We start from the raw sequence: 23,663 nt of genomic DNA on the forward strand, positions 1-23,663 counted from the left end.
GGCACCACTGCACATTAACATAGCCCTGTGTGACATGTGACAACATCACTGTGAACTGGGCACCTGTCAGAGTGCACCAGCGGGGTCTACCTGGGGCAGTTAGGACACATGATGTCAGAGTGCTCTAGAAATCACACCCCTCTAGTTTGCACTGCAGTGCTATGTAGACAAGCTCTAAGCCTCCCTCATTCATTAATTTGCATAGCACCTTTGATCCCAAAGAACCCCAGAGCGTTCTACAAGCTCCATTCCTGGGTGTAACCACGCTGCTTTCAACACAAGACCCAGGCAGGAAGCAAAAGCAGCCTTAAACTGACAAACAGTTCAGTCTTCGGCATTAGGATGCTCTATCTTACACCTGGGTGACCATGGCCCCAAGGGGTAATTCCAGCAGCTGGGACTAGCCGGACTGCAGGGCCAATGTTTTAACCTCATTTTGCACTCATGTAACTGATTGCACAAGTTCCAAGGCAGCATCAAATCAGGATCAATATCTTTTTGTATAGCTTTAGGCTGTCCTAAACCTGCAAGCACTCCAGCAGAGAAGGCTTTGGGGGCCATTGCACAAAGTGACCAAGAGAAGCCAAATGCTAGACAAACAGAGGGAGCTGGCAGGAACGTAGAGTGAGGTCAGTCCCATGAGGCAGGCTAGAAGCTTTTAAAAAGAAAGGAGAATATGGCCTAGTGGGTGGGGCACTGAACTATGACTCAGGAGTCTTGGGCCTCACTTCCACTATCTGTAAAACAGAAATAATGATTTCAACATCCTTTCAAAGTGCTTTGAGATTGCCATGGGATCCGCTCATCATACATAGCACCTCCTCCTGACACCTCTGAGGATTAGCTCCAGCCAGGCATTGCCCTCCTCTAGCAGTATCTCTACCTGGATCCCAATAGGATCTTTTTCACCCTACAGCCCCCATCCCTCCCAGAGCTGCAGCTTCCTGCTTGTGACTTGGCTCTCCAGCCAGGTCACTAAAGCCCCCCCTATCTGGACAAGTCAAAGACCTTCCAGACCAGCTATCCACTCCAATGTCCTGCATCACTTCCCAGTGGCTGGTAGGGAACACAGGCCCACCACATTAGGCTCCAGCTTGGGGACCCTATAACAAGCAGCCAACACCTATACTATACACCCCTTCCTTGCAATCCCCTTGCTGCTCACAACTCCTGGGCTTTATACAGGCCCCTCCTGTTCCTGCCCAGCTGAGCCCATTTCTAATTAATGGCCTGTTTCCTGTCTCCTTCAGGTGCAGCCTGGGCCATTAATTGGCCTGCCCAGCCACTTCAACTCCTCCAGGCCTTGTGTTGGGTGGGTATCCCATCACAGAGATCTACTGATGAAAAGCACTATATGAGAGCTAAGTATTATATGCAGCACAGTGATTCATTTTACTCTTTGCACTGGGTTCTGCAAAGCTTTTATCTGCAAATTTATGATGCTCATGTCCATTTAAAATGTCTGTAACTATTGACAGCTGTAGGAGATTGAGATGATGATTTGTACTACAGAAATACTTAAGAAGGGGCCACAAGATCAGGACCTAATTATGCTAGGTGCTATATGTAGAGATAGTAAGAGGCAGTCACTGCCTCAAAGAATTTATAATCTAAACAGACAAAGGTGGCTAGAAGGAGGGCTGACATAAATGAGAAGAACAGGTGTCTCTCAAGGAGAGATCTTCCTGTGGAGGACCAAGAATTCTATGAGTTTGATTTAACTCCATATCCTTTTCCATCACTACTCTAGCGATAGCCTTTTCCTCTGCAGTGCCTGTTGTTACACTATGCTTCATCAACTCTCCATCTCCTCCAATGTCACCTAAAATCTTCTCTCCCTTTCCTGTGCCTCTCAAATTTCTCTTTGTCTTTGTTACTTATTTATTTGGCTTAGTAACTGACTAGAACAGAACCTCACTAATTAGTGATGCACTCTGTGAGTGATTGGGTTTTTTGCAGATTAGTGAGTTAAGTGGACAAGCAGGTTAAAAAAGAATAACCCAAGCTACCACATTGCAAAATGTACTTAATTCATTTATTTGACAAGTGTTTTAATGATAACATTTCATAGTATGCTAGTAGATACCTAGTACAAGAGAGCTGCTTGGGATGGGGTAACTGAATGATTGACTCCATTCATGTCGGTGTTTCTCTTGATCTTAGAATCTTGAGTTTGGTGCATGTCTTCATTATGGGCCTGATCATGTGCCACTGAAGATGGTGGGGACTTTATCATTGATTTCATTTGGCGAAGGCTCAAGCCCTAAATGTCTCTGAGTGTGAAAAATCCCATATTTGACCTTTCTGGCAGAAGTCATCAGAAGGTCGTCTGTCTGGACTGCAACTGCACAAGTGTCCTTTTGAGTGACACTCTTGAAATCTGGTAGGCTCATGGACTGCCAATTACATGGGGAAAGGAGAACATACACTTGAAAATGAACATTTCCAAACATCACTCTGAGGCTATGTCTGCACTGCACTTGGAGGTTGTGACTGGTGCTCGTGTGGACACACTCACACCAGCTTTAATCTAGGGAGCATGGCCAATCTAGAAGACATGGCAGCATGGACTCTGATGTGACTAGGAACATCTGGGATTCTGACCCTCCGGTGGCCTGCACTGCTGCTGCTACACTCTATTTTTAGCCAACTACCTGGATCAGAGCTAGCACAGGTATGTTTTTTTCAAGCTGGGACTCACAGCCCCAGCTTGAAGTGTAGGTACACCCTAAGTCTAAAGGAGATTCAGGCTCCTAATACAAACAGATAAAGTTGCTATTTGCACTGATGGAGCTTACTCCGATTTCAAACAGGGCTAAATTCTTCTAATGCAAATAGTGACTTTGCCTGTCCACACAAGGGATTTGCACTAGTGCAGTTATACCAATGGCTGGAATTGGAGCAAATCCCCAATATGGACAATGCCAAGATCCTGGCAATGTGAAATCTCTCTACAGCACAGTCTCAGTTGTTAAACGCTGAGAGGTGGGGAGAGACCACTGGGGTTTGTGTGCCAGCTAGAAGGTGTGAAAAAGTAATGAAGTGCACACGGGAGAGCTTCTACTGTATTTTAACCTTGTGTGCAGTGGTTTGGGGATGGGAGGCATTTGACACAAAGGTGCTACGCAAAATAATGTTGTGCATGTGCGAAGTGGCTAAATACAAAAAGAAATAACTGCTAATAAAATGTGTGTATATCATAAGCATTTTAGCTGTGAGATGCAGCTACACATAACGTTCAAGGGCGTCCTCTGAGGTTGCAGCTGCAATCATGTTACTAGACTAAAAGGTGCCTTGGGCTGGTACTGCAGTTAACAGCTCCACAGGCAAAGGAGAAGAACTGTAACATCAGCAGCCAGCTGGTGCTGCTTGATGCTCTCTTTGTGAGTTTAATTGCCCCTTTCCCACCCACCCCAGCCTCCCCAAGTTTGGTATCGTCAATATGTCTAAAGGTTTTGAAATTGACAGTCAAAGGCTGTCATCCTGCAGATGATGAACTTCCACTGACGATCCCTGCGGGGGAAGAGAGACAAAAGATAGACATTAATGAGGTGAGGGCAACCGCAGAGGATAAAATTATACAAATGAGAACAACTTTGCACTAAAGGTGCCTCCAGCTAGCAAACTCTGTCTGTCAGCCACGAGCCCAATCAGTCTTCCTCCAAGTGTTCCCTGCTGTGCGGTTACATTACGGAAGGCAGCTGAATATTTCAAAAGATTGATAATGCCCTGCCCTGCCCTGCCCCCTGACAAACTTAAGAGCATAAGGCCACTGAATTACCCATCAGAAGATAATGACTTTTAATCATGATCTACCTCCAGTAAGCTTCAAACCAGTGACTAGAGGAGAAAAGCCAGGCTGGTTATGATCAAAAGTGAGTGCTCAGGTGATGAGTTGCTCTGTAAACTGTGGTACATGAAACGGGTTGGTCGTCTTCAGCTGTCATGCAGTACTGGGTAACTAAAGAATTCAGACGTAGAGTAAAATATTGGCAGATGGCAATTGTGATTTAAATTAGTAATGAGTGGCTCTCCAAAGTTTGGAGGTTTCCAGAAGCTCTGCTACAGCTAATTGTCAGAGCTTGAGTCTGAATGCCGGGTTGGTAACGTTGTGAGAGCTAGTCCAGGCAAAGGGGAGATTTCCTTCCCAGATCCACGCACAGTCTTTGTGTTCTGCCAGCAACCCCAAACAGTGCATGCCGCTGTGCATTCATGAAAGACAGGAGGCGCTGTAGCGAATGGAAGACAGATACTGATCTCACATTTGCTGGGATGTGACTCGATTGACTTCAGCTGAGTTACTCTGGACTTATACTGGAGGGACATGAGAGAAAAATTTTGTCCCCCTGGACTCTCTATAAGTAAAAGTCCTTTCAGTTCAGTTTTAATTTACTGTACATATGATTATGGTAGTTTTTTCCTCATTTTAACAGAGTATTATTTAGAACAGTGTGTCTCTCATATTAACTAGCGGGGTTTAATCTTTTTTTTTTTTTTTAGATTTTTGCTTGGCTAGCTCATTTTGACTGTTTGCTGACACATATGTCGCCAAGGGCTAATACAACGCCAAACTTATTTTTAGATTCAGTTTAAGAAATCATCACCTGTGGGTACATGTGTGCTGATCACAGACGTGTTACTCCTTTGGTCGCGTGGATACCCAGAGATACAGATACATCATGCTTCAACAAGGTTTTACAGCTCAAAATTAGGGTCTATTAAACTTGCCCCTGTTGGAATGGAGGCTCTAAGCTCAAAAGCTCAGATACAGTACCTTTGCCATTAAAAGACACTGTCAAGATAAAAATCAAGCATGTCTAAAAGAAATGTTCTTTACTTCCTGTATTAATAACACTGTCTATGATATTAAACCAGAAAGAGTTTTGAAACATTAATTTAGACCTCAATCCATCAGACCATTAAGCAAATTTAATTTTAAGCCCTATTCAACTTTATTTGGGACTATTCAGGGTACAGGTGCCAACTTTCATTTTTCTGGGTGGGTGCTCCGCCCCCTACCCCCAGCGCCCCCTGCCCACCGCCAAACAGTTGATCAGCGGGTGGCTGGTGGGTGCTGAGCACTCACTATTTTTCCCCATGGGTGCTCCAGCCCCAGAGCACCCACGGAATTGGTGCCTGTGATTCTGGGCTTACTTTGTACCGTTTGTGCTGTTTGTTTAATCTTTTGCATTTCTCTTAGGGTATGTCTACCTTGCCAAAAAAAATAGGTGTGTTCTTAGCTCAGGTTAGCTAGCTCAGGTTAAAGTTAGGTTTCAGAGGAGCAGCCATGTTCGTCTGTATCTGCAAAAAGAACAGGAGGACTTGTGGCACCTTAGAGACTAACAAATTTATTTGAGCATAAGCTTTCGTGAGATGAAGTGAGCTGTAGCTCACGAAAGCTTATGCTCAAATAAATTTGTCAGTCTCTAAGGTACCACAAGTCCTCCTTTTCTTTTCAGGTTAAAGTAGCTGTCAGGACATAGCAACTTGGCTTCTAACTCAAATCAGCCCCTCAAATTCAATCCCAGGCTCCTCTGACCTGAGTTAAAGCTGAGCTTCTGTGTCTTAACCTGAGTTAAGAACACAGTGACCTATTTTTGCAGTGTAGACATACTGTTAATTAGGAAGCAAAGCTTTGCCGGTCACTTTCACTCTGGTTCTCATGTACCTAGTTCTGTTGTTATCTGAGGAAACCCAAACACTTGTTTCCTATTAAATTAAAAATTTACACTATTTCTAATCCTAATAGATTTGATTTCTTGTTGTTATACGAAACCTAATTGGGAGCCTAAAACACCTGATAGTTTAGCTAATCTATCTGGGTAGTCAGTAGGGTGACCAGATGTCCCTATTTTATAGGGACGGTCCCGATATTTGGGTTTTGTCTTATATAGGTGCCTATTACCCCCCCACCCCCTGTCCCGATTTTTCACACTTGCCTTCTGGTCACCCTAGTAGTCAGGGTCTCCCTAGGCATTTCTATTGCACTTACCGCACAGGTAGCTGAATGCCAATGTGGCTTTAATGATGATTCTCATAGCAGTTAAGAGATTTCTCACTATTCAGTTCACTCAAGCAAAGACATAGAAGAACAGATGACAAAAATCTCTGTATACCAAATTATTGAACTTCGTGTAAAGCGTGTGGCTGGGAATGACATTTGTGTCCCACCACTTGCACTGCCAAAACCTGCTGAGTCCCCACAGGGACTGGAGCGGCAAAGGGTTGCAGAGGGGGGTGTGCACCGTGCATTTTGACATGTACAGTAGAATCATGGCCCACTCCGCGACTGTAGATTCCAAGCCAGGCTTTAGGGAGACCTGGACTGGTGGCAGTTGGGCAGAACAGCCTGGGTTAGTCATTCTGGCAACTAGAGAGCTGGAAAAAACAGCGAGGTCTGTCGGCTGCTGGACACCTCCCTAAAGATTCCCAGGCTGGGTTGCATTAGCCTTTTCTTCTCTAAAATCCCCCACTGCGGCTATCATAGGTTCAGCTCCACCAGTGATAGGGATGGTGGGGCTCCTGGGTATAGCTGGCATTGTAAGCACCGTGTTATCGAACCCTGCTCAAAGGTGTTCAAACCAGCAGCCAGCGCCTTGTCTACACTAGTGCTCGCACTGCTACTATCAATGGGGATAGTGCAGTGGGAAATGCTAAGGGGAAAAACCTAGTGTAGCCATGACCTGGGAGTCTGGTCTCTTCTCTACCACAAGGGAGCGAGGCACCTCTGATCCAACTGCCTGTCTCTTGCATCGATTACTCCTGCCTCTGGTAGGAATAATTTCTGCTACAAGGTTGCCAGTAAGCAATCATCAGCCCCAGGCAATGTTGTCAGAAACTATCATTTCTGGGACTGTAAAAGCCTGGGAATTTATTATTATTTCTGCAAAGCCACGACTCCCATGGCATCGTACTGACAACCTTGGCCAGGAGGAGTCCCTAGTATGCTGCCAGGGAGCTAGGACGGTCACTGTGGCCAAGGCATCTCTTCTTTCCCTCCTTGTTGGGTGAACTCCTAATTCGCCTCTCTCCAGCCACTCTTGGCAACAACTGGCTGCCTCAGTACACCCCAACTCAGTATCTGCAATGGTATCCCAGGCCATAATGGTGGGTTAGCAAATTGGCTTGGTGTCGCGGCTAAAATAGCCAGCAGTGAAATAGTTAACAATGTTGCCCTGTAAATTGACCTCATTATAATAGAGTCAACACCCCCATTGGATTAATGGGGGCTGTTCACACTTCTCAGGCCTGTTTTTTCAGACTGTCTACAAATTGGGCGCTGCATTTTTCTACATTAGGTTCACATTTTGAAGGTTATCTCTGCAACCATGACGGCTAGAGAGATAATTTAGTTTAAGGTGGAGACTTTGGAGCACAATAATGCAGCAACTTCAAAAACAGACCAATGATATCCATTTGCATGCCTGTATAATCTCATTGTACACAGAGCCCTGCTCATAAGGTGGTAACGAATGCTAATGGTAAATAAGGGTCTGGCATGATTGATACAAAGTAATTAACTCATTCTCTGGAAAGGAATCAGTGTTATATTTCATTAACCTTAATTCTCTGTGCCTGACTTGCAGCATGCTTCAAGCTGCTCACTTACCCCATGTTTTATATTGGTGTCGCTGCTGATTTCAGTGAAGTTATTCTGCATTTACGTTGTGTCAAAGGGGTGGAAGAATCAGGCCCATTATAGGTAAAATTCTCTATTTTAAACCACTCCATATTGGGCCTTATGAAACACCGTGGGTTCTACAGTCCACTTCTGCAGATCCCCCTTCCAATTCCCCAGTAGATTAATAGGGTTTCCCTTTTCTGTGTGTCCTTCTGCCTGAAACCCAGCTTCTGATTCATCAAGCTGTTTGTGATTGGGTTCTTACACTAGTGAACCAGCTTGATCTACAGTACAGAATATTCACCAGTGTTTGGCCCAATCCACGTTTAAGTTATTGAAGGGATGGCGCTATTCAGTCACATTATGATTGTGTATGTAGCTATGATGTTGGGCCTTTGCTTCCTATATTCTGCAATTACTAAGAACTCTCCCTGTGTGCATAACTTGTGTATTTATAGGTTTCAGAGTAACAGCCGTGTTAGTCTGTATTCGCAGAAAGAAAAGGAGTACTAGTGGCACCTTAGAGACTAACCAATTTATTTGAGCATAAGCTTTCGTGAGCTACAGCTCACTTCATCAGATGCATACTGTGGAAAATACAAAAGATGTTTTTATACACACAAACCATGAAAAAATGGGTGTTTATCACTACAAAAGGTTTTCTCTCCCCCCCCCACCCCACTCTCCTGCTGGTAATAGCTTATCTAAAGTGATCACTCTCCTTACAATGTGTATGATAATCAAGGTGGGCCATTTCCAGCACAAATCCAGGGTTTAACGAGAACGTCTGAGGAATGGGGAGGGTGGGGGTAGGAAAAAACAAGGGGAAATAGGTTACCTTGCATAATGACTGAGCCACTCCCAGTGTCTATTCAAGCCTAAGTTAATTGTATCCAATTTGCAAATGAATTCCAATTCAGCAGTCTCTCGCTGGAGTCTGGTTTTGAAGTTATTCTGTTGTAATATCGCAACTTTCATGTCTGTAATCGCGTGACCAGAGAGATTGAAGTGTTCTCCAACTGGTTTATGAATGTTATAATTCTTGACATCTGATTTGTGTCCATTTATTCTTTTACGTAGAGACTGTCCAGTTTGACCAATGTACATGGCAGAGGGGCATTGCTGGCACATGATGGCATATATCACATTGGTAGATGTGCAGGTGAACGAGCCTCTGATACTGTGGCTGATGTTATTAGGCCCTGTGATGGTGTCCCCTGAATAGATATGTGGGCACAGTTGGCAACGGGCTTTGTTGCAAGGATAGGTTCCTGGGTTAGTGGTTCTGTTGTGTGGTATGTGGTTGCTGATGAGTATTCGCTTCAGGTTGGGGGGCTGTCTGTAGGCAAGGACTGGCCTGTCTCCCAAGATTTGTGAGAGTGTTGGGTCATCCTTCAGGATAGGTTGTAGATCCTTGATAATGCGTTGGAGGGGTTTTAGTTGGGGGCTGAAGGTGACGGCTAGTGGCGTTCTGTTATTTTCTTTGTTAGGCCTGTCCTGTAGTAGGTGACTTCTGGGAACTCTTCTGGCTCTATCAATCTGTTTCTTCACTTCCGCAGGTGGGTATTGTAGTTGTAAGAATGCTTGATAGAGATCTTGTAGGTGTTTGTCTCTGTCTGAGGGGTTGGAGCAAATGCGGTTGTATCGCAGAGCTTGGCTGTAGACAATGGATTGTGTGGTGTGGTCAGGGTGAAAGCTGGAGGCATTTAGGTAGGAATAGCGGTCAGTAGGTTTCCGGTATAGGGTGGTGTTTGTGTGACCATCATTTATTAGCACCGTAGTGTCCAGGAAGTGGATCTCTTGTGTGGACTGGACCAGGTTGAGGTTGATGGTGGGATGGAAATTGTTGAAATCATGGTGGAATTCCTCAAGGGCTTCTTTTCCATGGGTCCAGATGATGAAGATGTCATCAATGTAGCGCAAGTAGAGTAGGGGCGTTAGGGGACGAGAGCTGAGGAAGCGTTGTTCTAAGTCAGCCATAAAAACCTTTTGTAGTGATAAACACCCATTTTTTCATGGTTTGTGAGTATAAAAACATCTTTTGTATTTTCCACATTATGCATCCGATGAAGTGAGCTGTAGCTCACGAAAGCTTATGCTCAAATAAATTGGTTAGTCTCTAAGGTGCCACAAGTACTCCTTTTCTTTTTGTGTATTTATGCGTCACCCTGAACAGGGGAGATGCACATACTGTCTGTCTGCTCTCATGAAGACTTTATTTTTGTTCCTTTCTGTTACTTTTATTTTAGATGAAAGAAAACAATCTTAGATTGAACATATAGTGTAGCTCTTTGCATATTGAAAAACATGCCATTGAAATACCCTCAATGGTTAATGTAAGTTCCCTGAATGTCGACAGACACAGGCATTTTAGTCCCTTTTACATGACTGTAAATTATAAGAATTGGTTTCAGGCATGGGGAATAATCTGAAGTCATGTCTATAAGAATATGGCAATTACTGTACCGAGTCAGACCAATGATCTGTTCCTGTTGGCACTCTGCTTAAAGGAGTTCCAACCGGCAGCCAGCCACCAGCACTAGGCTCTACCCAATGGGTCAGAGAAAATAATCATACAATCACCATATATAAAAGCGGGGGGTGGTGTGATATTAGGACTGCTGTGAGGCTTCAGGGGGGATACATCTACAGTTATGGCGGGGTTGGGAGTGGAAGAGGAGTCCCAGTCCTTTTCTCCTTGTACCGCCAATGATAGCACCTAGCAACTGTCTACCTTAATCAAGCTAAAGATGGCAAAATGCAGACTTCAGGGGCTCTGGGGCTATGGCAATTGACGCCAGTGTAACAGGGGATTGAGGGCATTGTATCCTTCATTTCTGGAACCGTAAAAGCCTGGCTTCTAATTTGTCAGGAAGCAGCATACATCTGATGTGGGTCACCTGCGGCTGATGCAGTGTGGCGCGCACACACTGAGCATGCAAGTGAGCAGAAGATGTGTCTCCACACACAGCGCACAGCATTTGGCAGTCCTGTGTGGCCTGAGGGAAACACCAAGCGCCCTACACACCTGCTGGCTCCCCAGTAGCCTTCATGAAGGGTGGGCTGAAATGAGCACCTCTGTCCTTCCAGGGGTATGGGATAGTCAAGCTGAAATTTTAAAGATCTGGATAATTTTATAAACAACAGTATCCGGAGCTAGGCCAGAGCCAAAACTCTAGATCCAAACACCAGTAAATCTGGGGGGAGCGCAGATCCACATGTGAACTTCTTGGCTGAGGCCCACTGCTAATAATGCTTGTAGCTATGCCTACTAATCAAATCTCAGCTAAGATGATCACCACTGAGGACAGGGAGGTATTCCTCCCCTCCCCTACATACAGCCCATAACAATTAGCCAGGTGCATGATGGACTTCCCCAGATGAGGGATAGTGCATTTGATGGACCATTGTTTGATCCAGTATGGCAACCCTATATTCCAGATGGGGAGGAGCGGGGGAAATACCCACTTTTTCTTCCACTTCCAATAACAACACAAAGCAAAAAGCAAACCTGTCCACAGCAGAGAAGGTAGTAGTTGCTCCCCGGATGTAATGATCATAGGTGTACATCATCATGTCCATATCTTCTCCATAGTGTCCCGGCTGCTCTACTGTCAGACTTTATGTCAAGGGAAAAGAAAACACAATTTACCTTTTGGAAGAAATGAGGAATGAAACAGAATTAACTGAGTGCAGATCAAGTGCCAGAATCTTCACCTCTATTTCTTTGAAAGTTTTTACTCTTTGAAAGTTCTTATTCTTTGACAACATAATAATGCAGAGTCCTACACATAACATGGTTTTGTTTCTCTTGCATGCAATTTGTTCTTGGAATCCTTTAGGTAATTACAAAGAATTTAGCTTGTGTAGAGTAGGTCTGATTATTAAACATTGCCTTTCTCCCAGAGTTGCTGCTATCTGAACAAGAATGTAATGCCTGTCTATTTCTTCTGTTTCTGTTACTTTCCTCATATCAGTTTGTTTGGTTTAATACTGCAACGTGTCCTAAATATTGCCAAGTCAAATAAATACAACCATGTCTCCATTTATGACTTATACGTATCAATATAACAGCTACTGTGTTCCTCTTTCTTCTCTTTCTTCCCGGTTTGTATTCAGGCTTTAAGAGAGAATGATCTGGATTAAATGTGTACAGTGTAATTTATCCAAGGATCTCAAAGTGCTTCTGCAAACGTTAATTGAATTATAGTTACAAGCAACCCTCCTGGGAAGTAGGCAAGTAGTATTATTCCCATTTTACAGATGACTAAACAGAGGCACAGAGAGGGTAGGCAGCTTGCCCAAGGTCATCCATCAAGACTCTGGTGGAGGTTGGGAATGGAGACAAGAGGCTGGATTCATCACTGGATTTATGCAGGTGTAAACAGAGTTATATCCATGTGAATCTGAAGTAAAATAGTGATAAATCAGGTTTCAGGAGGAAATTCTGTCCCAATCGAAGTCAATTGCAAAACTACCCCTGACTTTAATAGGAGCAGGACTTCACCCCAGGAGCTCTAACTCCCAGTTCCCTGATCTAGGCCCCAGCAAATTCAGCAAAGTCTTTAAGGACATTCTTACACATACAAATAGCTCCCTCCCTATTCAGCAAAGCACTCAACTATGCGCTTGAACCCAATTAAAGTCAATGGGATTTAAGCACATCCTTGAATGCTCTGCTGAAGAGGGATAGTACTATTGGGATTACTTACATGTTTAAAATTAAGCACATGCTTAAGTGTTTTGGTGAATCAGGGCCCTAACTGGTAACTATGGGAACTATCAGAAACTGGAAGAATATTTTAAGGCAAATGTATCTGATTTTTCAAAAAGATCATGTTTACGTATTAGCTTAGGCTGCTTTATTCCAGAACGGTTTTTGTGATTAAAAATTCTCTGAAATTACCACCAATGGCTGTATGATTAAATGCATTTTACATTACTTTGTTTACCATACTATTGAGCTGTTTGTTTTCTCTGTACATAGCAGATGTGACTTAATTACGGGTCATTTTCTGCTCTTGAAAATGAAAGGAAAAGACCATCCAGTGCAACATCACAGTTGGCAAAATATTATTCCCGGGCAAATGAAAATAAGAATCCGGTTAGAATTCTGATGCGGATGTTTAAGATCTTAAAGGTATCAGGAGCGGATTCCTTTTTACCCCACAGGCATTCTTCTGCCACCTATCCCTAACCATACACCATCATCAAACAAATTAGTGATTGCAGCATGAGTGCAACACTGCCTGGTCTTATCTCAGAAGTGTGTGATCAGGTCTGCGTAACAGCATCCCGGTCAGCATTCCAGCCAGGGGGCTGGCGTTCAACCCAGTCTCTGTGGTGCCTTGTTGTTAAGTGATGATCGACATACAACATTTCATCACTGATACAGTCAGCTGCTGCAGACAACCGAACAGAACACCTGTCCGAAGGGAGAAATAACACAGCCAGGGGAATGGATGATTGCTGAGCTGAGTTTTCTGATAGAAGGAAGGAGACGGAGGTGTCCTCTGTGGATGAGAGGATTTGGGCGATAGGCCTGAATTCAACTCCCACTGAAGTCCCTGAAGAGATCTGGATCAGGCCCAGAGTCGTCGTCTTAGCATATGCACAATGTGCCTCAAGTGTTGGGTTGCCAGGCATCTAGTTTTTGACCAGAACGCCCAGTGGAAAAGTGACCCTGGTGGCTCCGGTCGGCACTGCTGACCAGACCGTTAAAAGTCCGGTTGGTGGTACAGTAGGGGCCCGGGGCTAAGGCAGACTCCTTGCCTGCCCTAGCTCTGTGTGGCTTCCAGAAGCTGCCACCAGGTCCCTGCGGCCCTTAGGCTCATGGGAGGCTCTGTGCGCTGCCCACGCCCTGAGTACCAGCTAAGCAGCTCCCATGGGTTGGGAACCGCGACCAATGGGAGCTGCGGGGTGGTAGCACCTGCAGGCGCGAGGGCACCCACAGTGTAAGGAGCCTCACTGATGCACCTAGCAGCCGCAAGGACCTGGCAGCTGCTTCCTGGGAGCCACCAGTAAGCGCTGCTGGGATCCCACACCCCGAACCCTCTCCTGCAGCCCTGCCCCAGCCCGGAGTCCCCTCCTGCACCCAAACTCCCTTCTGGAGCCCCCAACCCCCTCAAACCCCAACCCCCTGCCCCAGCTTGGAGGCCCCTCCTGAACCCCAAACCCCTCATACCTGGCCCCACCCTAGAGCCTGCACCCCCCAGCCAGAGCCCTTACCCCCCTCCCAGTCCCCAACCCCAGCTGGGTGAAAGGGAGTGAGGGAGAGGGAGCAATGCTGGGAGGTGGAATGGGGCGGGGGCGAGGCCTCAGAGAAGGGGAGGGGCAGGTGGGGTCTGGGTGTTTGTTTTTGTACAGTTGGAAAGTTGGCAAACCTACTCAGGTGACACATGACTAGAATTCATCGCTGAATTTGGTCCACCGGTTGGATCATTAGCTTCCTCAGTTTGGGCTGGGTACTGACAGGGAGTGTGACATGAACACTGATCCATCCCAAATACGAGTGCGGCATACATGGCAAAATTTCTTTTCAGTCGTTCCCAAGTGGCAACCTTAGTTGGAGTATTATTGTGATTGATAACAGGCACTGTATTATTTCTGCTTTGGGGACATCTGCCTTCATGCTCTTAAAATATATATCTAGGGCTTCTGTTTTTCAGGGTTTATTAATAGCATTGGCAGGGAATTTTTAGCAATTTTTGAGTTTTATGTAGATGTCCAAAAATTGGGGATTTTTAGGGCTTTCTCTTTGTATATACTGTAATAAGCAATGTATATCACATAAGACCATAAGAATGGCCTTACTGAGTCAGACCAATGTTGCATCTAGCCTAGTATCCTGTCTTCCAAAAGAGAATGAATAGAACAGGCAATTATCGAGTTATCCATCCCATGCCCTCTCCTCCATACCCCTGATCATTTTTCTTGCCCTTCTCTGTACCTTTTCCAATTCTAATGTATCTTGCACCAATGCTCTGTCCTGCACTGAGCTTCTCCTGGCCCATTATGGACCCTGGCGGTAGAGAATAGTCACGTGTAGCGCGCTCTGGCCTTGGCCCTGACATGCCCATTCCACCTCCTACCCTGTCCACGTGTTACTGGTTACAGTAGTACGTGCTGTAATAAGTACTCTCTCTGAAAGCTTCCAACAGAACTACTTTAAAGCACACGAGAGAACCTTTAGCGCACACCAGGGAGGTTTACTCGGAGCAATTAATGTGCAACGCATTAGTGCGCTTTCAAAATCACACCCTCATAGTCGGCATTCCTGCTCTGTGTAGATAAGCTCTTAGATACCATAATTTCACAGGGGGTGGTTTGGTGTTTACTGGATAAATACCCATTTTTTATTTTTTCTCGTTTTGTGTCAGGGGTGTTTTATCAGTATTTGTTGGTTAAAAGCAAAAATCAGAAGCCCTAAATATGTATTATTTTAAGCAACATCAGACACTTTGCAGCATGGGCAAATCAACTTGACTTTGAATATTTATGTTACTATCTTATCTAGGGTCTGATTTTCTCTTACAGTAAGTCACTCTAGCAGTGTAAAGGAGCCCTTGAGTAGATGTAAATCGCTCCCTGAGGATATCTCCTGTGCAGGAGGTCTCCCCAGCTGGTGTAGAGCTGGAATAAGAGCTCAATACTGTCCCTGTTCTCAGGCTCCAGTATGGGAGGTGGAATGGGCACGTCAGGGGCATGGCCACAACACACTACACAATGACCATTCTCTACACCCAGAGTCCATAATGGGCCATGGGAAGGTGAGTGAAAGATAGAGCATCCCTGAGGCTGCTCTAACTTACGCTGTGGGCTAGGCAGGCCCTTGCACCATATCAGAATGTGGGGAGTGCAAAGGTCATCTAAAGCTACCTTTGCCCTTCCCCCCTCCACACTTCCTGCCCCAAATATGGGAATGGAGTAAATGAGAATCAAGCCCCTACCATCAACCCCATGAGTCTACCAAAACTAATGGGATGTAGGCTGAAGCCTTTGAGTTTTGCTTTATTATGAATACAGATGCTCCTGAGCCCCTTTTGTTGTGGAGAGGAATGTTATGAATAGGGCTAGGATAGCATGGTTCAAGTTCACTTAGGTCTTTCTGTCTAATTCTATTTTCTTTGACGTTAGCTGTGCTCATTTATGTAACTCTTCCCGTAAGCCCATATGTCTCAAGGTCAGCCTGATTGCATGCTATCCTTTCGAGAGAGATGCAAATAATTAATCCTATTGCTGGGTGGTGTGCTATTATTCTCCCTTTGTCTTTCACCCCTTTTTGGAGTTTGGGAGCAAAAACACAGAGAGATCATGCTCTGCATGTTACTACTGGTCCTTTTCAATACCTGGGTCTTTCCCCCAGAAACAGAGATGAAATGTATGTAAATGGTTAAAAATCTCTCAAACTGAGCTGGCTGGCTTATGTGATTGGTAATGGATATGAAGCCTTTCACCACTGCTGGAGGTTGCTACTTCAAGGCCAGGCCAGGCTGGTCGTGAATGTAAGTTATTACCATTTAAATGTTGTACAATGGCCTATGTGGAATACCTCGGTGGTCTCAGTCCAGGTGTCTGCATCACTGCTTGTCGGCAGCAGTCTCAGAAGCAAGGCCAAGGATCTAAATGTGAACTATCATCTCCTTTTCGGTCAGCGTTGAGGCACATTAGCAGAGCAGAGCAGAGCACTCCTCCGGGGGAGAAACTAGAAAGTTCTACTGTCCTGGATGTGCTTGTTCAGCTGATGGGGGCCAGAATCCGTCTCGGGGACTGGGTTCGAATGTAGAAATGCACAGAAGAAAAGCAGGCGTCCGTTTGTGTGTATGTGGAGCTTGGCGGGACTACATGAATATATATTTAGTAATGGATTTTCTCTTTGTCCTTCATGTTGGCACCTAGATATTTCCTAGAGTTTTGTTTGTTTGGTTTTGGTGTATCGTGACTTCAATTCTACAAGTCGTAGGGTGGGCCAGGATATGTGTTGCATAAAAGGCGTGTTTAAAGACGCTGCATCTGAAACAGGATCTTTATTTTAGCTTGAAAGTAGGGTTTTGTTCTCCCTGGGGAAGAATAACTGCATAAGAGGTTAAAAGTACGGGTAACGTTATTTTATTCAACCCAGGGAGAGGTCTGTAATAATAAACAATAATTACGAGCATGTCTCATCCATGATCTCGGAGCAATTGACCAAGGTGGGTCAGTAGCATTATGTCTATTTTACAGATGAGGAAACTGGCAGCAGTGGCCTGATTTTCAGAAGTACCCTGAGCACCCACAAACCCAGCAAAGTCAATGGGAGCTGCAGATGCTCAGCATCTTTGGCAATTAGGCCAAGGGAATTTAAATGACTCCCCTAAACTCTCACAGAGAGTTAATGGCAGGGTCAGTTAATATAAGCAGGGAATATAACCGAGGGTCCTTTAAAAATCCGTTTAAAAAGCCTGCTCGTAAGCGACCAAAGGAGCTAGCAAACAGAAGCAGCAGTGCGAAGGTTGCGGATCTGTCGAGACATCTAGATAGACTTATGTGTAGTGCTGGGGAGTTTTGCAAGGAAGTTTACAGAGGGGGAGCGGAAAGGGGGGCTAGATACACTTCCCATTCCTTAAACTTCTTTAAACGTAAGCCAAAAAAACACGCCCTGATAAGCACAAAACATCAGCAAAGGAACTAACTTCAGGATTAAAAAGATAAAGCAGGCAGAAGTCCAGCTACAGAGTGGGGGCTATCCAGTTTATTGAACCCAATGCAGCATGTATGATTTCCTGCCCTATGGACAGGTGGCGTATGTGTGCATGCGGGGCAAGGGGATCTGGGTCCTCAGAGTCCGTGTACGGGCTTTGGAGACCAGGGTGGCTGAGCCGGAGGAGCTGAGGGAGACAGAGAGGTACATAGATGAGACTTTCTGAGACACAGTGGAATGGTCCCACCCTCAGCCTGACAGCCTCTGTGCTGTTGAGGAGGATAAAAGTCTCAGGGAAGGAGAACATCCAACTGGAGCAGAGGGAAATGATCCCATAGTTGGGCTCCTCCTTCCAGATGATGTTGTGGTATCCTCTCGCACTGAGGATACCTCTCTGGGGGAGGGAACTCCAGTTATTAGGAAGAGACAGGTATTAGTAATGGGCGATTTGATCATGAGAAACAGAGATAGCTGGGTTTGTGATGACCAGGAGAACTGCATGGTGATTTGCCTGCCCGGTGCAAAGGTTGCGGATCTCTCAAGACATCTAGATAGACTTGTGTAGTGCTGGGGAGGAGCCGGTGGTCGTGGTACATGTAGGTACCAATGACACAGGGAAGGATAGGAGAGAGGTCCTGGTGGCCAAATTTAAGCTGCTAGGTAAGAGATTGAAGTCCAGGACTGCCATGGTGGCATTCTCTGAAATGCTTCCTGTTCCACGCACAGGGCCAGGTAGGCAGGCAGAACTGCAGGGTCTCAATGCGTGGGTAAGACGATGGTGTAGGGAGGTGGGGTTTAGATTCATTAGGAACTGGGGAAACTTTTGGGAAAGGGGGAGCCTATATAGGAAGGATGGGCTCCAGCTTAACCAAAATGGAACCAGATTGCTGGCACTTAACGTTAAAAAGGTCATAGAGCAGTTTTAAAACTAAGGGCTGGGGGAAAGCCGACAGGTGCGGAGGAGCACGTGGTTTGGACAAAGACATCCCTTAGGGGATGATCTACTAATGGAGATTGTCTATGTCCTAGTAAGAAGGAGAGGATGGAAGATGATAAAATACAGGTAGGATCTGATGAGAAACAGTCAAATTAAAAACTTGTCAATTTTTAGCTGTTTCCCATTACATGATGTAATTGAATGAGACTTTTTTTCAAATGCTTAAATACCAATGTTAGAAGTCTAAATAATAAGATGGGTGAACTAGAGTGCCTTGTATTAAAGGAGGATATTGATATAATAGGCATCACAGAAACTTGGTGGAAAGAGGCTAATCAATTGGACACAGTAATACCAGGGTACAAAATATATCAGAAAGGCAGAACAGGTCATTCTGGTGGGGGAGTGGCACTATATATATGAAAGAAAGCGTAGAGTTAAATGAAATAAAAATCTTAAATGAACCAAACTGTACCATACAATCTCTATGGATATTAATTCCATGCTCGAATAATAAGAATATAGCAGTAGGGATATATTACCGACCACCTGACCAGGAAGGTGATAGTGACTGTGAAATGCTCAGGGAGATTAGAAAGGCTATTAAAATAAAAATCTCAATAAGAATGGGGGATTTCAAATATCCCCATAGTGACTGGGTACATATCACCTCAGGGCGGGATGCAGAGATAAAGTTTCTTGACACCTTAAATGACTGCTTCTTGGAGCAGCTAGTCCTGGAACCCACCAGAGGAGAGGCAATTCTTGATTTTGTCCTAAGTGGAGCACAGGATCAGGTCCAAGAGGTGAATATAGCTGGACCACTTGGTAATAGTGACCATAATATAATTAAATTTAACATACCTGTCACAGGGAAAACACCACAGTGGCCCAACACTGTAGCATTTAATTTCAGAAAGGGGAACTAAAGAAAAATGAGGAGGTTAGTTAAACAGAAATTAAAAGGTACAGTGTCAAAAGTAAAATCCCTGCAAGCTGCATGGAAACTGTTTAAAGACACCCTCAACGTGAATGTATAGCCCAAATTAAAAAACATAGTACGAGAACCAAAAAAGCCACCCTGGCTAAACAACAAAGTAAAAGAAGCAGTGAAAGGCAAAAAGGCATCCTTTAAAAAGTGGAAGTTAAATCCTAGTGAGGAAAATAGAATGGAGCATAAACTCTGGCAAATGAAGTGTAAAAATGTAATTAGGCAGGCCAAAAAAGAATTTGAAGAAGACCTAGCCAAAGACTCAAAAAGCAATAGCAAAAAAAAAAAAATTGAAGTACATCAGAAGCAGGAAGCTAAACAACCGGTGGGGCCACTGGACGATCAAGGTGCTAAAGGAGCACTCAAGGACGATAAGGCCATTCCGGAGAAACTAAATGAATTCTTTGCATAGGTCTTCACAGTTGAGGATGTGAGGGAGATTCCCAAAACTGAGCCATTCTTTTTAGGTGACAAATCTGAGGAACTGTCCCAGATTGAGGTGTCATTAGAGGAGGTTTTGGAACAAATTGATAAGCTAAACAGTAATAAGTCACCAGGACCAGATGGTATTCAGACAAGAGTTCTGAAGGAACTCAAATGTGACACTGCAGAACTACCAACTGTAGTCTGTAACCTATCATTTAAATCAGCTTCTGTAACAGATGACTGGAGGATAGCTAATGTGACGCCAATTTTTAAAAATGGCTACAGAGGTGATGCAGGGAATTACAGGCCTGTAAGCCTGACTTCAGCACCGGGTAAACTGGTTGAAACTATAATAAAGAACAATATTGTCAGACATATAGATGAACATAATTTGTTGAGGAAGAGTCAACATGGTAGTAAAGGGAAATCATGCCTCACCAATCTACTAGAATTCTTTGAGGGGGTCAACAAGCATGTGGACCAAGGGGATCCAGTGGATATAGTGTATTTATATTTTCAGAAAGCCTTTGACAAGGTCCCTCACCAAAGGCTCTTAAGCAAAGTAAGCAGTCATGGGATAAGAGGGAAGGTCCTCTGATGTATTGGTAACTGGTTAAAAGATAGGAAACAAAGGGTAGGAATAAATTATCAGTTTTCAGAATGGAGACAGGTAAATAGTGGTGTCCCCCAGGAGTCTGTACTGGGTCCAGTTCTATTCAACATATTCATAAATGGCGTAAACAGTGACATGGCAAAATCTGCAGATAATACAAAACTACTCAAGATAGTTAAGTCCAAGGCAGACTGTGAAGAGCTACAAAAAGATCTCTCAAAACTGGGTGACTGGGCAACAAAATGGCAGATGAAATTTAATGTTGATAAATGCAAAGTAATGCACATTGGAAAGCATAATCCCACCTATATATATAAAATGATGGGGTCTAAATTAGCTGTTACCACTCAAGAAAGAGATCTTGGAGTCATTGTGGATAGTTCTCTGAAAACATCCACTCAATATGCATCAGCAGTCAAAAAAGCGAAAAGAATGTTGGGAATCATTAAGAAAGGGATAGATAATAAGACAGAAAATATCATATTGCCTCTATATAAATCCATGGTATGCCCACATCTTGAATACTGCATGCAGATGTGGTTGCCCCATCTCAAAAAAGATATATTGGAATTGGAAAAGGTTCAGAAAAGGTCAATAAAAATGATTAGGGGTATGGAACAACTTCCGTATGCGGCGAGATTAATAAAACTGGGATTTATCAGCTTGGAAAAAAGATGATTAAGGGGGGATACGATAGAGGTCTATAAAGTCAGGACTGGTGGAAAAGTAAATAAGGAAGTGTTAATTACTCCTTTTCATAACACAAGAACTAGGGGTCACCAAATAAAATTAATAGGCAGCAGGTTTAAAACAAACAAAAGAAAGTATTTTTTCCACACAACACACAATCAACCTGGGGAACTCCTTGCCAGAGGATGTTGTGAAGGTAAAGACTATAACAGGATTCAAAAAAGAACTAGATACATTCATGAAGGATAGGTCCATCAATAGCTATTAGCCAGGATGGGCAGGGATGGTGTCCCTAGCCTCTGTTTGCCAGAAGCTGGGAATGGGTGACCTGGGATGGATCATTTAATGATTACCCGTTCTGTTCATTCCCTCTGGGGCACCTGGCATTGGCCACTGTCAGAAGACAGGATACTGGGCTAGATGGACCTTTGGTCTGACCCAGTAGGGCCATTCTTATGTTCTTGACTCACACTCTACAGCTCAAGCCTCTGCGCCCCTTTCCCCCTCCCCAATAGTGGCTGTATTGCTAATGATGCCTTATCTTGCTTGTAAATTGCAGATTTATTATACAACCGTATGGCCAGTGAGATGAGAAGCCACTCTTTGACCTGGTCTTTCCCCATTATCATGCAGCACTTCCTCCAATGAAGCCGTGACCAAAAGCTGGGGCCTTATATTCTATGAAGGCACATGAACTTTGACCTTATACCCGTGATCTCTCAGGATAAGCAGTGGCCCACGGGTGACCGTGTTGCTTCAGGTGCTGTTTGTAGTTGCATAAAGAATGTGGTTTCGCTAAGGGGAATTTTGTATTACAGGTGGTGATGGCTTCATGTGGCATGTTTGCAGCACATGGGAGTTAATTGTTTGTTTAACAGAGAGGAAGATTTTCATACTTTTGGAGTTGGGTATTATGGGTATCCCCTCCTAGCAAGCAGGCTGTGTTGAAAAGCGAAGGGAGGTCTCCTCTTAGTAATGCTTCACGAGAGGCTCTAGCCTAGCGCTTGATTTTAGTAGGGCTCCAAGAGAGGAATGCTGCTAAGGATTCAAGAGCTACAAGGCGCTTGGAGCCGCTGCAAAGGCAGTGAGCTTTTTATGGGGGCAGCATGGATGAGACACTGGACTGGGCCTCAGGAGTCCTGGGCTGTATCCTCAGTTCTGCTGGGTGGCCATAGGCAAATCACTTCACCTCTCCTTCCCCTCTGTTGTCTAGTTAGATTATAAATTCTTTGGCGCAGGAACCATGTCTTATCATGTGTATGCACAGTGTCTAACACAACAAGCCACAATCTCAGCTGAAGGCCTGTGGACGCTGGCATGATGCAGTTCTCTGTGTGATCTGGGAGCTGCTGCCCATTCTGCAAAGGGGAAGGACTGAAATAGCGCTAGGTCATTTTTCAACATTAAATGAATTAGGATCTCTTGCACAGTGGCTGACTGATCGCCATGGAGACTGAATTCGTCGGGTGGTATTCACTGGGGTATATGTCAGCAAGCAAACTTCACTTCTGCCTTAAAATGACCACATTCAACTGGAAGGTATTGAGAGCGGTAAATGTGGGTTTCCAATTCTGCAGTTGCTTTTCTGACTCTGTAACGGCACTGCTCATAATCTCAGAGGTGCCAGGTAAAGCTCCCGTGGATTATAATGTGGTTTTGATGGCATCTTGGGTAAAGGAAACAGACACTTCCTTTAAGGCCAATAAACTGTAAACGCTTGGAAAATGGCATAGTTGCCTGCCCGATCTAACTGGGAGAGAAAGCAGCCACAGCACCAGCCAGACCCTTCTGGCCCTCAGCAATGCTGGTTGTTTGGAGAAGGGAAACAATCATAAACACGCTGTGCAGACTTTCGGCTGCGCCGGTGACATGTTTGCTTTTGAGAGCATGGAGTCAAGCTTTTCAAGTACCCCTACGAAAAGAAAAATATGAGGTCTAATGGGATTATTTAGTAATGACATGTCCACATCTGCAAGGAATTTGTTGCCTTTCCAATTAGATTACATTTGGTTCCTTCCAGAGTGATGGTGGACACCTGGTTTCCCACCACCAAACATACTTTACTTTTGTAGCATTTTCCCGGGCAGGTAAAGTATTGTGTTTTTTCCCTCTCCTGTAAATTAATTTAACAATCTTTGGTATGGTAGAAATCCATGGAATTCAAGAACAAGGCTTATCGTGATAGGAAAAAAACAAGAACTCCCCCAGAAATATCAAGTTCAAAAATCTAAGACTGGAACAGGCTACTGTTGTAGCTTGTAAAGGGGTGCATATTGAGGAGTTTCACTGGGACTTAGTGGTGAGAACATATGTTCAGTGTTAAGCATGTGCTTAAGTCCATCCCTGTTCTGCAAAGCCCTTAAGCATGGGTTTTAGTTATATAATGGTGCCTTTAAAAAGTATTCTAATAAGTAGTATACATAATCTGAAGAAGTGAAAGGTAAATGAACTTTATGTTTAGGCTGAGAAGTTGGAAAGATTCTAACAAGTTGTGTGCCGGCCTGCTGTATATTGGGAAGACTCTGCCTCTTAGGAAGGAACTTTTCATTTCATGAGGAGCATCGGGGTAGGATAATTGATCATTTTCTCCTTCAGGTGAAACACAGATGCAGTTTAAAGTGAAACCCAAAATATGAGTGATAGGTATATTGCAAGAGAAGATGAAGAAACGGGCATGAAAACATTTTGAGTGGGAAAGGGGGTCAG

The 23,663-nt window shown here is 44.4% G+C and overlaps 1 protein-coding gene across 2 annotated transcripts in view; it reads right to left on the minus strand.

Moving 5' to 3' along the window:
- DPT (dermatopontin) overlaps window positions 1-23,663 on the minus strand; it is a 42,975-nt gene that overhangs the window by 8,752 nt on the left and 10,560 nt on the right. Inside the window, exons 3-4 of one of the 2 annotated variants that reach the window (XM_074947271.1) lie at window positions 11,133-11,240; window positions 3,417-3,513 (exon numbers count right to left, since the gene is read on the minus strand). In XM_074947271.1, coding sequence (XP_074803372.1) covers window positions 3,447-3,513; window positions 11,133-11,240 — 175 coding nt within the window. In that variant the 3' untranslated portion in view covers window positions 3,417-3,446. Of the gene's footprint in view, window positions 1-3,416; window positions 3,514-11,132; window positions 11,241-23,663 lie in introns of those variants that run through there. The other variant, XM_074947281.1, reaches the window with a different exon arrangement.

This window comes from Natator depressus, chromosome 1 (assembly GCF_965152275.1).
Source record: "Natator depressus isolate rNatDep1 chromosome 1, rNatDep2.hap1, whole genome shotgun sequence".
NCBI classification, from domain to species: Eukaryota; Metazoa; Chordata; order Testudines; family Cheloniidae; genus Natator; species Natator depressus.